The following is a 14,466-nucleotide window of genomic DNA, read 5'->3' on the forward strand; positions in this document are numbered from 1 at the left end:
TTATGGTGCCAGTCTTCTTCAGTTCAGTTCAGTCGCTCAGTCGTGACTGACTCTCTGCAACCCCATGAATCGCAGCACACCATGCCTCCCTGTCCATCACCATCTCCCGGAGTTCACTCAGACTCGCGTTCATCGAGTCAGTGATGCCATCCAGCCATCTCATCCTCTGTCGTCCCCTTCTCCTCCTGCCCCCAATTCCTCCCAGCATCAGAGTCTTTTCCAATGAGTCTACTCTTCACATGAGGTGGCCAAAGTACTGGAGCTTCAGCTTCAGCATCATTCCCTCCAAAGAACACCCAGGGTTGATCTCCTTCAGAATGGACTGGTTGGATCTCCTTGCAGTCCAAGGGACTGTCAGGAGTCTTCTCTAACACCACAGTTCAAAAGCATCAATTCTTCAGTGCTCAGCTTTTTTCACAGTTCAACTCTCACATCCATACATGACCACTGGAAAAACCATAGCCTTGACTAGACGGACCTTTGTTGGCAAAGTAATGTCTCTGCTTTTCAATATGCTATCTAGGTTGGTCATAACTTTCCTTCCAAGGAGTAAGTGTCTTTTAATTTCATGGCTGCAGTCACCATCTGCAGTGATTTTGGAGCCCCCAAAAATAAAGTCTGACACTGTTTCCACTGATTCCCCATCCATTTCCCATGAAGTGATGGGACCGGATGCTATGGTCTTAGTTTTCTGAATGATGAGCTTTGAGCCAACTTTTTCACTCTCCTCTTTCACTTTCATCAAGAGCCTGTTTAGTTCCTCTTCACTTTCTGCCATAAGAGTGGTGTCACCTGCATATCTGAGGTTATTGATATTTCTTCCGGCAATCTTGATTCCAGCTTGTGCTTCATCCAGTCTGGCATTTCTCATGATGTACTCTGCATATAAGTTAAATAAGCAGGGTGACAATATACAGCCTTGATGTACTCCTTTTCCTATTTGGAACCAGTCTGTTGTTCCATGTCCAGTTCTAGCTGTTGCTTCCTGACCTGCATTTAGGTTTCTCAAGAGGCAGGTCAGGTGGTCTGGTATTCCCATCTCTTTCAGAATTTTCCACAGTTGATTGTGATCCACACAGTCAAAGACTTTGGCATAGTCAATAAAGCAGAAATAGATGTTTTTCTGGAACTTTCTTGAATTTTTCAATGACCCAACAGATGTTGGCAATTGATCTCTGGTTCCTCTGCCTTTTCTAAAACCAGCTTGAACAGCTGGAAGTTCACAGTTCACGTATTGCTGAAGCCTGGCTTGCAGAATTTTGAGCATTACTTTACTAGTGTGTGAGATGAGTGCAACTGTGCAGTAGTTTGAGCATTCTTTGGCATTGCCTTTGTTTGGGATTGGAATGAAAACTGATCTTTTCCAGTCCTGTGGCCACAGCTGAGTTTTCCAAATTTGCTGGCATATCAAGTGCAGCACTTTCACAGGATCATCTTTCAGGATTTGAAATAGCTCAACTGGAATTCCATCACCTCCACTAGCTTTCTTTGTAGTGATGCTTTCTAAGGCCCACTTGACTTCACATTCCAGGATGTCTGGCTCTAGGTGAGTGATCACACTATCATTATCTGGGTTGTGAAGATCTTTTTTGTACAGTTCTTCTGTGTATTCTTAGCACCTCTTCTTAATATCTTCTGCTTCTGTTAGGTCCATACCTTTTCTGTCCTTTATTGAGCCCATCTTTGCATGAAATGTTCCCTTGGTATCTCTAATTTTCTTGAAGAGATCTCTAGTCTTCCCCATTCTGTTGTTTCCCTCTATTTCTTTGCATTGATCACTGAGGAAGGCTTTCTTATCTCTTCTTGCTATTCTTTGGAACTCTGCATTCAGATGCTTATATCTTCCCTTTTCTCCTTTGCTTTTCACTTCTCTTCTTTTCACAGCTCTTTGTAAGGCCTCCTCAGACAGCCATTTTGCTTTTTTGCATTTCTTTTCCATGGTGATAGTCTTGATCCCTGTCTCCTGTACTGTGTCACGAACCTCAGTCCATAGTTCATCAGATCACGAGCTCCTTATTGCCAAATTCAGACTTATGTTGAAGAAAGTAAGGAAAACCACTAGACCATTCAGATATGACCTAAATCAAATCCGTTATGATTATACAGTGGAAGTGAGAAATAGATTTAAGGGACTAGATCTGATAGATAGAGTGCCAGTCATCTTAATCATTGACAATTTCAATCTGGGCTGAGTCAGAAATTCATATTCCTTTTGTGAGCTGTACAACTGAGAATAATCTGCTTTCATGACTCTTCCTCCCAGTGTCTGGCAGTGTTGGATATAAGCTTGTTTGCTTATAAGATTGGTTTGAAAAGTTTTCAAGTTGGCTTTCTGAAACTTACCATGTATTTTGTTAGAATCTGTAGGCCCTCAGTAGAATTGTCAAAGATTTCTTTATCCCAACCAGTAAATAACAATATTGATTAAAAAAAAAAAAATCTAAGCTGTGGATCCCAAGAGGGTTTGCTGAGAGAGGAGGAATAGAGCTTATAGTGCTCATCCCTCTTTCATGGTATAAAGCTAACTGGAAAATGGGAGAAATTCAGATGCATAGTGCCACAAAGATGCATATAAGAAAGCTGCTCATTCTAGAACAGACAGAAATTGAAATAAATTATATAAAGAAAAAAGAAAGAACGTTCTCAGTCCTTGATAGATGGTAACGTTTTGGTATTGCTTTTAATTTACAACAAGTTTTAAATTAACATATTTATCAGGGTCTATTATGTTTTTAAAACAGCTCTGCTGAGATATGATTCACATACAATATGTAATTCATCCATTTAAAGCATATCATTCAATTCAATTCTTTTTTGTATGTATCATTAGTTTTATAAATTATGGTAAAATATATGTAATGTGAAATTTTGTAATTTTACCATTTTGAAGCATGCAGTTCAGTGATACTATAATTACATTCACAGTGCAGAGCTGCTGCTGCTAAGTGGCTTCAGTCGTGTCCGACTTTGTGTGACCCCATAGATGGCAGCCCACCAGGCTCGCCTGTCCCTGGGGTCCTCCAGGCAAGAACACTGGAGTGGGTTGCCATTTCCTTCTCCAGAGCATGAAAGTGAAAAGTGAAAGTGAAGTCGCTCAGTCGTGTCTGACTCTTAGTGACCCTATGGACTGCAGCCCACCAGGCTCCCCTGTCCATGGGACTTTCCAGGCAAGAGTACTGGAGTGGGGTGCCATCGCCTTCTCCACACAGTGCAGAGCAGCCATCTCTATTTCCAAAACTGTATCATTGCCCCCCCAAATTCTATAATCATTAAGCAATATCTCTGCATTTTCCCTTCCTCCTAACCCCTGTTAAACTCTAATCTACTTTCTATCTCTATAAATGTGCCTTTTCTCAATACTTCACCTAATGGAATCCTGCAGAATATGTTGTTTTGTGTCTGACTTATTTTATCTGATAAGTTTTCAAGATTCATGTATGTTGTAGCATCTGTCAGAACTTACTTTTTATGGCTGAATAATATTCCATTGTCTGTATATACGACCCTTTGCTTTTCCATTCCCATGTTGATGGACCCTTGGGTTGTTTCCTTCTTTAGGGTAGATACCTAGGAATAGGATTGCTGTCTATATGGTAATGCTGTGTTTAGCTTTTTGAGGAGCCATCACACTGTTTGTTTTCCATTTTCCATTTCTAGCAGCAGTGCACAAGGGTTCAGATTCCTCCACATGCTTGCTTGTTATCTTCCACTTGATTTGATTATAGCCGTTCAGGTAGATGTGAGTCAGTGAGTGAGTGAAGTCGCTCTTTGCGACCCCATGGACTATAGCCTACCAGGCTTCTCCATCCATGGGATTCTCCAGGCAAGATTACTGGAGTGGGTTGCCATTTCCTTCTCCAGGGAATCTTCCCAACCCGGGAATCAAACCCGGGTCTCCCGCATTGCAGGCAGATGCTTTAACCTCTGAGCCACCAGGGAAGCCCAGGTAGATGTGAAGCAGTGTCATATTGTGGTTTTGATTTGCATTCTCGAATAGGTAATAATGTTTATCTTTTCACATGCTTATTGGCCATTTGTATATCTTCTTGGGAGAAATGTTTATTGAAATCCCTTGCCCATCTTTTATCAGGTTGTCTTTTTATTGCTGAGTTGTAGAGGAATTCTTGGTATATTCTGAATATTTATCCATTATCAGATGTATGATTTGCAAATGTTTTCTCCCATTCTGTAGGTTGTCTTTTTTTGTCATTCTTTTTTAAATTTATTTTTATTAAAGTATAGTTGAATTACAATGTGTTAATTACTGCTGTATAGTCAAGTGTGTAGGTTGTCTTTTTACTTTCTTAATAATGTCCTTTGATGTGCAAAAGTTCTTAATTTTGATTAAGTCCAATTGATCTGTTTTCTTTTTTGTTGCCTTTGATTTTGGTGTCATATCTAAGAATCTATTGCAAAGTTATGAAATAAGTTCTTAATATATTCTGATAAATGTATCATCAGTCAGTTCAGTTCAATCGCTCAGTCGTGTCCAACTCTTTGCGACCCCATGAATTGCAGCACGCCAGGTATCCCTGTCCATCACCATCTCCTGGAGTTCACTCAGACTCACATCCTTTTTAAAAACATCTAAAACAGTGCTAGACACATGAGAGACCCTGGATAAATGTAAGAAAACATAAACTGGCTTTTTTTAATCATCACATGTAGTGAATTAAATTCTATGTAAATGTGGGAGTTTTTTTTTTTTCCGAAACACCAGAAATGAGCCTGCAGAGGACAGTTATAGACAGACCAGAGGTTAAGAAACAGGTTTTCTAGTCTTAGAGAGATTTCAGTCTGGAGAATGTAAAAGGATCGATAAAGAAGTGGGAGCAGGTTGGGTGGGGAATACACAGGGGCAAGTTGAGAGAGCTTGAGGCAGTTATATGATATGCACACTTGTTATGCAGCTGAAACCAGCGCAATTAATTCAGTCCAACCAGAAGTAAGCTAATCACATCCCTACCTGAAGATTCTGTAGTAGCTCCTTGTGTCCCAAAGCATCAGAGCTAAACTTAGCCTGGCCTTCACACTACTTACCTGCCTGTTCTCACAAGATCACTTTCTGTGGATGGATGGACATGGATGGATGGGCAGCTAAAGCGAGAAAGAGGAGCCACAACACATAGTCGTGTTGGGAGGACCCTTGTAACAGATCAGATCTGCAGTGAAGAGGTCTTCATGAGCATTAGTAAACATGGAGCAAATGCATTAACAGATCAGCCAGCTGACAAATGTCCCTCTTCTCTCTTGGCCAACAGGACCCCAGCGAGATGCCCAGGCAGCTCGAGAATTCATCCTGAAGATGTTCGTGGACCTGAACCCAGACAGTGACAAAATCATCTACTCGCACTTCACATGCGCCACAGACACCGAGAACATCCGCTTTGTGTTTGCTGCTGTCAAGGACACCATCCTCCAGTTGAACCTGAAGGAGTACAATCTGGTCTAATTGTGCCTCCTCGACACCGCCCTTCCCTTCCCTGGTGGGCTAGTGAAGCTAAACAAGAGGGACTGTATTTCTGTGGAAAACAATTTGCATAATACTAATTTATTGCCGTCCTGGACTCTGTGTGAGCGTGTCCACAGAGTTTGTAGTAAATATTATGATTTTATTTAAACTATTCAGAGGAAAAACAGGATGCTGAAGTACAGTCCCAGCACATTTCCTCTCTTTTTTTTAGGCAAAATCTTGTGACTCAATGTATTTTAAATTCTCAGTCATGCACTCACAAAAATAAGAGCTGTTTCTTCCTCTCTCTCTCTCTCTCTCTCTTTTCTATTAAGCAAAATGAAGTTGATTTCCCTTTTCCCAACCCATCCCTTCCTCTTGATTTTTCCCACATTACAATGGCCTTTATCCTAGTTCCATTCTTGGTCAAGTTTTTCTCTCAAATGATAGAGTCAGGACAATGTCATTCAATTTAAGCCATCGACATCAGCTTAATTTAACAGTTTGTGGTTTTTGCTGAAGGATTATAAGTATTAATACTGTGGTTTTACATGTATTGCTCTGGATACACATATAGAGGTCTTTTTATATAAATATATTGTCTTGCCTCACTTTGGGCTGGGACAGTGGATGCCCGTTTAACGGTTAAGTGTCTTGTGTTTTGGTCTTTTTTTTTTGAAGTTTACCTTCAGCCATAACTGGTTGCTCAGCAGACCGTACAGAAGTCAGTAAAGCAAGGGCCAAGACACAGAAGGAGTTCTTCCTTTTGAAATATCATGTGCCATTGTTCTTCCTGTTTCTTGCCATTTTTTTCTCCACCCTCTTTTCTTCAAATTGCAGATGCCAAAAAAATATGCCAACAGACACTACATTATCCCAATGGCTGCTGCCCAGATCCTTCTCATAGGTTGCTCTTAATTTTTTTTTTTCCTTAAATTTCTTCTCCTTTTTTTTTTTTTCCCTTAGTGTTTGGGCCACAATTTTAAAATGACTTTTAACTGTGGATATATGTTGCCAAAGCTGGCTTTTAAAAAAAAAACTAATGAAAGCTTAAAAGGTGAAAGCCAGTATCTTAAAATGTAAGAGAGTAAGACTGTGAAGCCTAAAATGTTTGGCTGAGAACGAACCTGAAGCACCAGTTGCCAAACTGTTGGTCGCTGTGAACTTGATTCTTACAGTCCATCCTTTCTTTGCCTTTAAATCACACTGTTTAGTGTCCACATTCCATGTTGAGCGTCTGAATCAGCAATGTGGAAAAGCTGTCTTGTGTGATACCCCATGAAATCTGCTTTGATCTTTTCATTTGAAGCCAGTTTACTCTCTTTGTGTTCTTTAAGGTCAAGTGGGTCTGCCAAAAACACTGGTCAGTAGTATTTCTCTGACACCTTTAATTTGCAGACTCTGAAGTTACTGCTAGTTTACCATCTTTAGGATCTTAAACTGGTGACTGATTGAGTTGAACTTAAGGAAGATTTGTGGACCGAAACTCATAAGTAACCTCTCTGTTCTATAGAATGTGTATCTATGTAACTGAACCTAGTAGGAGAGAGATCTAGAATTCTATATGTGCAATTTTTCAACTAATGCAAAAAAACACAGCACATGTATTGATGATCTTCTGTCAAGCAGCTTGAATTGAAATATAATTTAAGAAAATAAATCATGATGGTTTAAACCTGCTGGGAAGGTAGAATTAGGCCATGATCCTGGTCTAATTTTACTATAGTACTATTTGGCAGGAATCTATAAACTATTATGTAAATCACTGTTTTGAAACAACAAAGGAGAGAGAAAATTAATGGCTTATCAGATGAGTACCAGAGTTATTCAATAATAATGGAATGTTCCCATTCTTTACTCTGCCAGCCTCAAAGTACACAGGTTACCTGGTTTTTCTCTCTTTATTCAGAAAGCACCTGTAATTTAATTAAGAAACAGACTGCCTGTAGGTATAGTGCAATTATGAATGCTCTAATCATTGTACATACATCTCTCTCTTGATATTGCATCATCCTTACTGGCTTTGTAATCATTAATTTTTTGGCAGATTGAATGTGCTGTATTGATATGTATCTATGTAATTGTATGTCTCATAGCTAATTCACATTTTGAATAATGTTATTTTATTTACTTTTTTAAGAGAGGAGAATGTAAATTTGTCAGTTTATTTCTGACTAGGGATTTTTTTTTTTCCATTTAGAAAAGAAAAAAAAAAACCTTACTATCATACAGAGCGGTACTAGCATCGTGCTATATAAAATCATTTGCACATTCCTAAGTAGAGGTATACTGATTATAAGACCCAAAGGTAATTTCATAGCAGAATACATAAAATCAGTTGGAGCTTTTATACAAACATGGAAACCAACTTTGTAGAACTTTTGCCATTTGACCTAGGATTGGAATATGAGCTTTTATACAATTCATATTCTTATTTGGCAAATGCACAGTTTAGTATTACCTCTCTGATGGCCTTTATTAGAAAGGCAGTTTTAGAAGCTATCGTGATCCACTAAGGAAATGTTTTAATAGCTAGCAACCACTGCTTGCCTGAAAGGGCGATCTTAAATTTGGTGCAGCAAAAAAACAAAAAAAAAAGAAAAAAAAAAGGAAAAAAAAACGTATAAACAACATTTGAAGGCCTACAGTGTGTATAGAGAAAACCTCATCACAAGATCATAAGTGTTAACAGTTTTAGGGAATCAGGATATTCTATTTAATAGAGCTATAGTAGATGTAGTCAATTAAACCTGATCTCAGAGCTCCAAGAAGCTGAGCAAAACAGGGAAAGATTGTTATATTTGTCTTCATGAAATTGGGATGGAATTGCTATGCAGAATTGAGGTTTGCGGTTTCACTGTTCATCTTAGGGTGCATGATAAGATCCCTTTTCTTGAGAAGGGAAAAAATTGATCACCCTAGTTACAGTGATGCATAGAAACCGAATTGTATCCACACTAGTCAGTTGAAGCTAAAGGATTTTCTTTTTTGTTTCTTTGGGGTTTTACTGAACGGGCTGGGGTGGGAAGGGATTCTTTTCAGTTTTGTATAAAAACGAAGTTTACTCATGCTTTATATTATTATCGTGATTGCAAGCGTTCTAAGCGTGTGCCGCCGGACCCCTCTTGTTGATGCTGTCAGTAACGGAGGCCTGTGGCAAGTTGTGTGGTGACTTGGGCATGTCTTATTCAAAAACAAAAACACAGAAACCTTTCTTCCGCAGACCAAGGCAAGCAGCCGTCTCATGACTCACTTAACACATTGCAGTGTACCAGTTTACAGATGATTTTGCCCTTTTTGCGTGACATGGCAGTTCCAACCCACAGAGAATCCCTTGTTTGTAAATTGGAGGTTTGTACTATGCCTTACAGAGCTTAAATTCAGAAGTTTGTGCCTCATATCTGAAACAAAGGGAAATAACACACCCATTCAAAAGTAAATAACTCCCCTCAAAGTTGTTTGTTTTTCGATACATTTTCATATAAAGAGCTCTGTTGAATGTCATGAATAGAGTGCGGGAGAAAATATTCTAGAAACCTGCATATGTTGTTTACTAGCAGATGACATCTACAAAAGGTATTTGAAGAACACCGAAACTTGTAATTTTTTGTAGATTAGCTAGCAGGTCTAATATTTAAAAAGGTAATTCAGCTAAAGGACAATTTACTTTTTGTACTTCAGACTATCTTGATTGTCAAGGTGTACGAACTGTAATTTTAAAATTTATACTGCCACATGATTGTAAATTTTAGTTGTCTTAAGTTAGTAATGGGTGAAAAGCTATTTATGCTGGATATGGGTCAAAAATGACTATTATTTGCAAAAAATATATATAAAAATAATGGGAAGAAAGGGCTGCATAATGAGATACTGCAAGACTCAAGATACTGGTTGGAAATAATCTTCAAGTTACCCTCAATTTCCCTTTGTTTTCAGTTTCTCAAAAAGAATGAATGAAATGAAATATAGCAGAATGTTAACCCATATAAAAATAAAGTGTACCCAAATATTGTAACGTATATTGCTGCTCTTCTTAAAATTAAATAAGGGTTTAAAACCACTTAATTGGTAATTGACAACATCTCAATTGACAGATAAGGTGTGCTTGGTATACATATTTTCTTCCAAAGATTTTTCTTTGGTTAGAAACACACAAAAATTGAAACTAGTAATATTGTATGTTTATCTATCTCTGCATATTTCCAGCATATGTAGCATTAATAGATCTGTCCTGGTAACTATGTCTTTGGGATTTCATTTTGATTCCATCAATTTAGGAAAAGAAATGGCTTAGTTGTATAGGATTAGCTAGAAATTTTTGGAGCCAGGCACCTGCTACTTCGTAGATACATAGTATAAAGTTGCCATTTGTTTTTCTCACAGGATAACAATTTCTTGCTGTCTCAACTACCAATGCTCTTCAGTAACCCTCTTGCCTCTAAAATCATCTGTTCAAAGTATGCATACATACCTAGCACATAGTAGGTGCTCAAGTATTAATTTTCTTCTTACCTCCCTTGTCATGTATCCTCCATTTCCCTGTATAATTCCAACCCAATAGTAAACAACATTTACACATTATGGGTGAAATTGGATCTCACTTGGATGAAGGAATTCTAACTTCCATATAAGCTTTGGTAGACAGAAAAAAAAAAAAACAGGAAGATATTCTTCAGTAGAATATTTTTAAATTTAGAAAAGGAAGATGGAAAATTACTATGTAACTTTGTTCAGGTTACTTTGACTGAAACACATGTTTTTGGTGGATTTCTTTTCCTCAAAGAACTCTCTAAATGCAACTTGCTGGATTCCTCACCTGTCATCATGTTGGAAACCCTTCCTAGACTTATGTATTTAGGGAGTTTTGTCAGAAAACATTTTTAACTTGCAGTATTTAAAAGAATCATATTTACTGTTCTTAAAATGTCATTCAAATGCATGTATTGTCTATTGTTTGGGGATGGGAACTAGTTTTGCAAAAAAAAAAACACCTAATGTTGTATAATAATGCCCCAATGATCTTGCTGGTTAAAAATACAGTATTTTTGGCCATAAGTTTGTACTACAGTATTCTTCATTCTTGAGTTTTCCTTCTCTGGAAGTTGCCTAAGCCTCTCCTAGAATGTTTTTGCATTGTAAGTATTGGGATCAACCGTTCCTTCTCTAAAGCACTGTATGATGCAGATCCATTTCCCAAAGTAGATAGGTTAAATAGTTTTTAAACAAATAAAAAAGAGTTTCGTTTCTGAATATAATCAGAAATTTCCAACTGCTTTAGTGGAAACATTTATATTGATAGTATTTATCAAATTAAAAAAAAAAATCTTGCCCTAATTTAGGTTGCAAGCAATTTGTTAAAACAAGGTTAAATAGCTGCTCAATAAAGACTTACAACAAGCCACCTGTCTTCACCCTGAGGCTGTCTCTTCAGAGAAAGAAAGCAGGCCTCACAGGCAGAGGCTTGGCTTACAGTTTCCTGTCTCAGGCCTGGGAATGAAAGGTCCACTCCACGTGACAAAAGGACCTGAGGTAGATGTCCTTTAAGACGGTGACTTTCAGAAACATACATCAAGGCTTTTGAGAGGAGCTGAAATCTAGCTTTTCTTTCTCTAGCAGTTTTGTGAACTTGGGGTGATAGCGGCAAGTTCTTTCCAGAAAATTGGTGTGTATGGAGGGATGTGAAACCGCAACAGGAGACTCCTGCTACAATTGTGATAAGGTTTTTGTCTTTGGCAGCCCAATCCTTGCTTATGGAATTTTGTATCTTTTAAAATCATATTCTGTCCATATACTTTTGAAAAGAAAGTGTCATTTTTACTTAAAAGCCTTAGTTTTAAGGCTCTGCTATCCTTTCCATGTTTTAGAGACTATTTTCAGTCAAGTGGTGTCCCTTCTCTTTGTATCCTCCTATGAAGGAAATGGTGTGCTGGGGACTGTCATCATTAGTACAGGCCTGGAGTGACAGTTCTCAAAGCCTCTCTCCCCAGAAACAGGGGTGTTAAGCCTCTAGCCCTCCTCACTCTGGCTGGGGTTTGACCCACCAGGACCTGACCTTTGGTCCATCTCTATCATCATCTTGAAGACCCCTCCATGCACAGAAAAAGACAGGAACTCATTGAATATTATTTGAGCCAAATATTTTAACTTGACCTTTCAACTCCTAGAGCAAGCCTGCCTAGTCAGATTTTTTTCTGACCTATCCTGGAAACAAAGAGTTGTTGAGAGCTGCTCTGCCTAGCCCTTCATCTTCCCTGCCTCCTCTCGTTTTTCTCTTGGGATGTGATAGGCAGTTTCTCCTCTTGAAATGCCAGTTCAACCATAGCAAAGAGGCGGGAGTAGAACTTGACACCAAGGAACAACAATGGTTCATTTGACAGTGTGTACAGAGCAACTTCTATAGTTAGCCAGCGTCTTATTTTTCTCTTTTGTTGTCTGATTCTGAGTCATTTCCATGTTCATCAGCTGCTCTGTATTTATTTAAAGCCTTTAATGAAGTATTGATCAGGTTTGGAGAGTGAAATGCCGTGGTTAAGGATAGGTTTCTGGTTGTTCTCTTAAGTTATGTATGTGTTACCTTTGTTTCATTGCCAAGGCTTTCTAAAATTTGGGTCCAGGTTATTTCAAGGCCCTGAAAAGTGAAAGGCACTCAGTCGAAATAGATTCTTTGTGACCCTGTGGCTCCTCTGTCCATGGAATTCCCTAGGCAGAATACTAGAGTGCTTGCTGTGTTTAGTCGCTCAGTCATATCTAACTCTTTGCGATCCCATGGACCGTAGCCCGCCAGGCTCCTCTGTCCATGGGACTCTCCAGGCAAGAATACTGAAGTGGGTTGCCATTCCCTTCTCCAGGGGATCTTCCCAACCCCAGAGATCAAACCCAGGTCTCCCATGTCGCAGACAGATTCTTTATCATCTGAGCCACCAGGGAAGCCACAAGGCACTGAACCCAGTCTATTTTAAGGGAGCCTCCTAGATCCCTGCAAAATAAGGCCTTGGTTATAAAGTGAGGGTCTCTTTAAGAAGATACACAGGGAATTCTGAAAAGAATCTTTTTTTCTTTGAATTCTTATCCCTCAAGACTTGAAATCTGATCTGGGTTGATTTTCTCTCTTCCTGTTTTCTTCAAGAATGCAAAGGCCAGATATTTTTCTGTTCCAAAAACCCATGGGTAAAATAAGGCAGCTTACCCTCTTTAATTAAGAGGATAATTAAACCAAACCACAGTAGCAAAGAGCTGATGGAGTTCCTTTTGGCACAGGCCTTTGACCACACTGCTTTGGCCCTTGGCAGCCTTGAAGGAGGAGTTTTGCAGTTTAGAGGACTATGGGCCTGTCCCATTGAGATGGGCTGCTGAAACTTTTAGAAGGTCTCTGAAACTTTCATTCCTTTTTCAGTTTGCCCAGTATATTTCTATGGTGGGTATTTTAAGCATCTTTAGAGATGCAAGTCCCAGGATAAAACAACAAGGGAAACTTGGCAAACCCTAGAAGTCTGCCACTGGAATTCCACATTTGTATGCCTAGCTGCTAGGAGGCTCCCATAGCTACTGACAAGACCATGTTCGTGTCTACTCTGAGGTTCCCTGACCTAGGACACCATGTCTCTTAGGAGTCCCACAGTTGCCTTTGGGGCACAACTGAGGTGCAGGGCCCACATCAGTTGCTGGAGATGCAATGGCTATGTTCCCAGGCTCAGAGCAGCATTAACAAAAGGGGCCTGCTTTCTTTTCATGGAATATGAGACGACCCACCCAGTGGTATCCTGGTAAACAGTTAACAGGGAGTCGTGCAGGTCTATGGTACTGGTAATGTGTGCTGATTTCCATGGGTGAAATACTCCTCCACCATTCCCAATTTTAAGCTACTGATTTTTAAGGTCACTACTTAAGTCCCAGGTAGCACAGTGGTAAAGAATCTGCATGCCACTGCAGGAGGGACAAGAAATGTGAGTTCTATCCCTGGGTCTGGAAGATCCCTTGGAGGATGAAATGGCAACCCACTCCAGTATTCTTGCCTGGAAAATCCCATGGACAGAGGAACCAGGCAAGCTACAATTCCACTGGGGTCCCAAAGAGTTAGACATGACTAAACATACATGCACCCACAAGTGACTAATGATGTTGAGCATCTTTTCAAACTTCGGTTTATCTTCTTTGGAGAAATGTCTATTCAAGTCCTTTGCCCATTTAAAACTCTTAAAAGGGTTATTTGGTTTTTTGTGCTGATTGCAGGAGTTCGTTATATATTCTGAATATTAAACACTTATCAGATATGATTTGCAAACATTTTCTTCCCTTCCATAGGTTGCCTTTTTACCATAATAATTTTCTTTTGATGCATAAAAATTTTTAATTTTGGTAAAATATAAGTTATCTATTTTTTTCTTTTCTTGCTTTTTGGTAATATATCTAAAAGACCATTGCCTAGTCCACGGTCACAAAGTGGTACTCCTGTGTTTTATTCTAGAAATATAGTTGTAGCTCTTACATTTAAGTCTTTGATTCATTTTGAGTTAAGTTTTGTATGTGATATGAAGTAAAGTATGAAGTAACATTTTTAAGTTATATTTTAAATAATCATGTAAGTGGCAATGTAAGATGTACTTTTGTCTCTTGATTCATAAAGCCAAAATATTTACTATCTAGCCCTTTATAGAAAAGTTTGCCAACCACTTTGGCCAGGTGCAGTCCTTGCAAATAGAGTGCTTAATAAATGTTTAACAAATAGACTCATTCAACAAATATTTAACCCTTCTACTGACTAAAAGGACTTACCAATAGATTATGGGGTAGGAGGGGTTTCAAACTTGGAGTGAGAACTCATTACATCCCAGCAGGAATTAATTATACCTAGTGGAGAAGAAGCCAAGTACTAGAGATTAAATATTTTTCTGGGCAAAGGCCAGTCCTGAGCGGTGATAAAAACTGAGATATAAGAACTATTTCACATATTTTTTGGAATAAGACATAATTTGGAAAGACATGCCATAGTGTACACATGTACACATATATTTCCC

The 14,466-nt window shown here is 38.8% G+C and overlaps 1 protein-coding gene across 1 annotated transcript in view; it reads left to right on the forward strand.

Annotated features, from left to right (window-relative positions):
• Positions 1-9,471, forward strand: part of GNAQ (G protein subunit alpha q) — a 321,612-nt gene extending 312,141 nt beyond the window's left edge. Inside the window, exon 7 of the mRNA XM_069576299.1 lies at positions 5,262-9,471. Within this exon, the coding sequence (XP_069432400.1) occupies positions 5,262-5,452 (191 nt within the window). The 3' untranslated portion in view covers positions 5,453-9,471. The remainder of the gene's footprint in view (positions 1-5,261) is intronic.
• Positions 9,472-14,466: the final 4,995 nt, after the last annotated feature.

Source organism: Ovis canadensis, chromosome 2 (assembly GCF_042477335.2).
Source record: "Ovis canadensis isolate MfBH-ARS-UI-01 breed Bighorn chromosome 2, ARS-UI_OviCan_v2, whole genome shotgun sequence".
Classification (NCBI taxonomy): domain Eukaryota; kingdom Metazoa; phylum Chordata; class Mammalia; order Artiodactyla; family Bovidae; genus Ovis; species Ovis canadensis.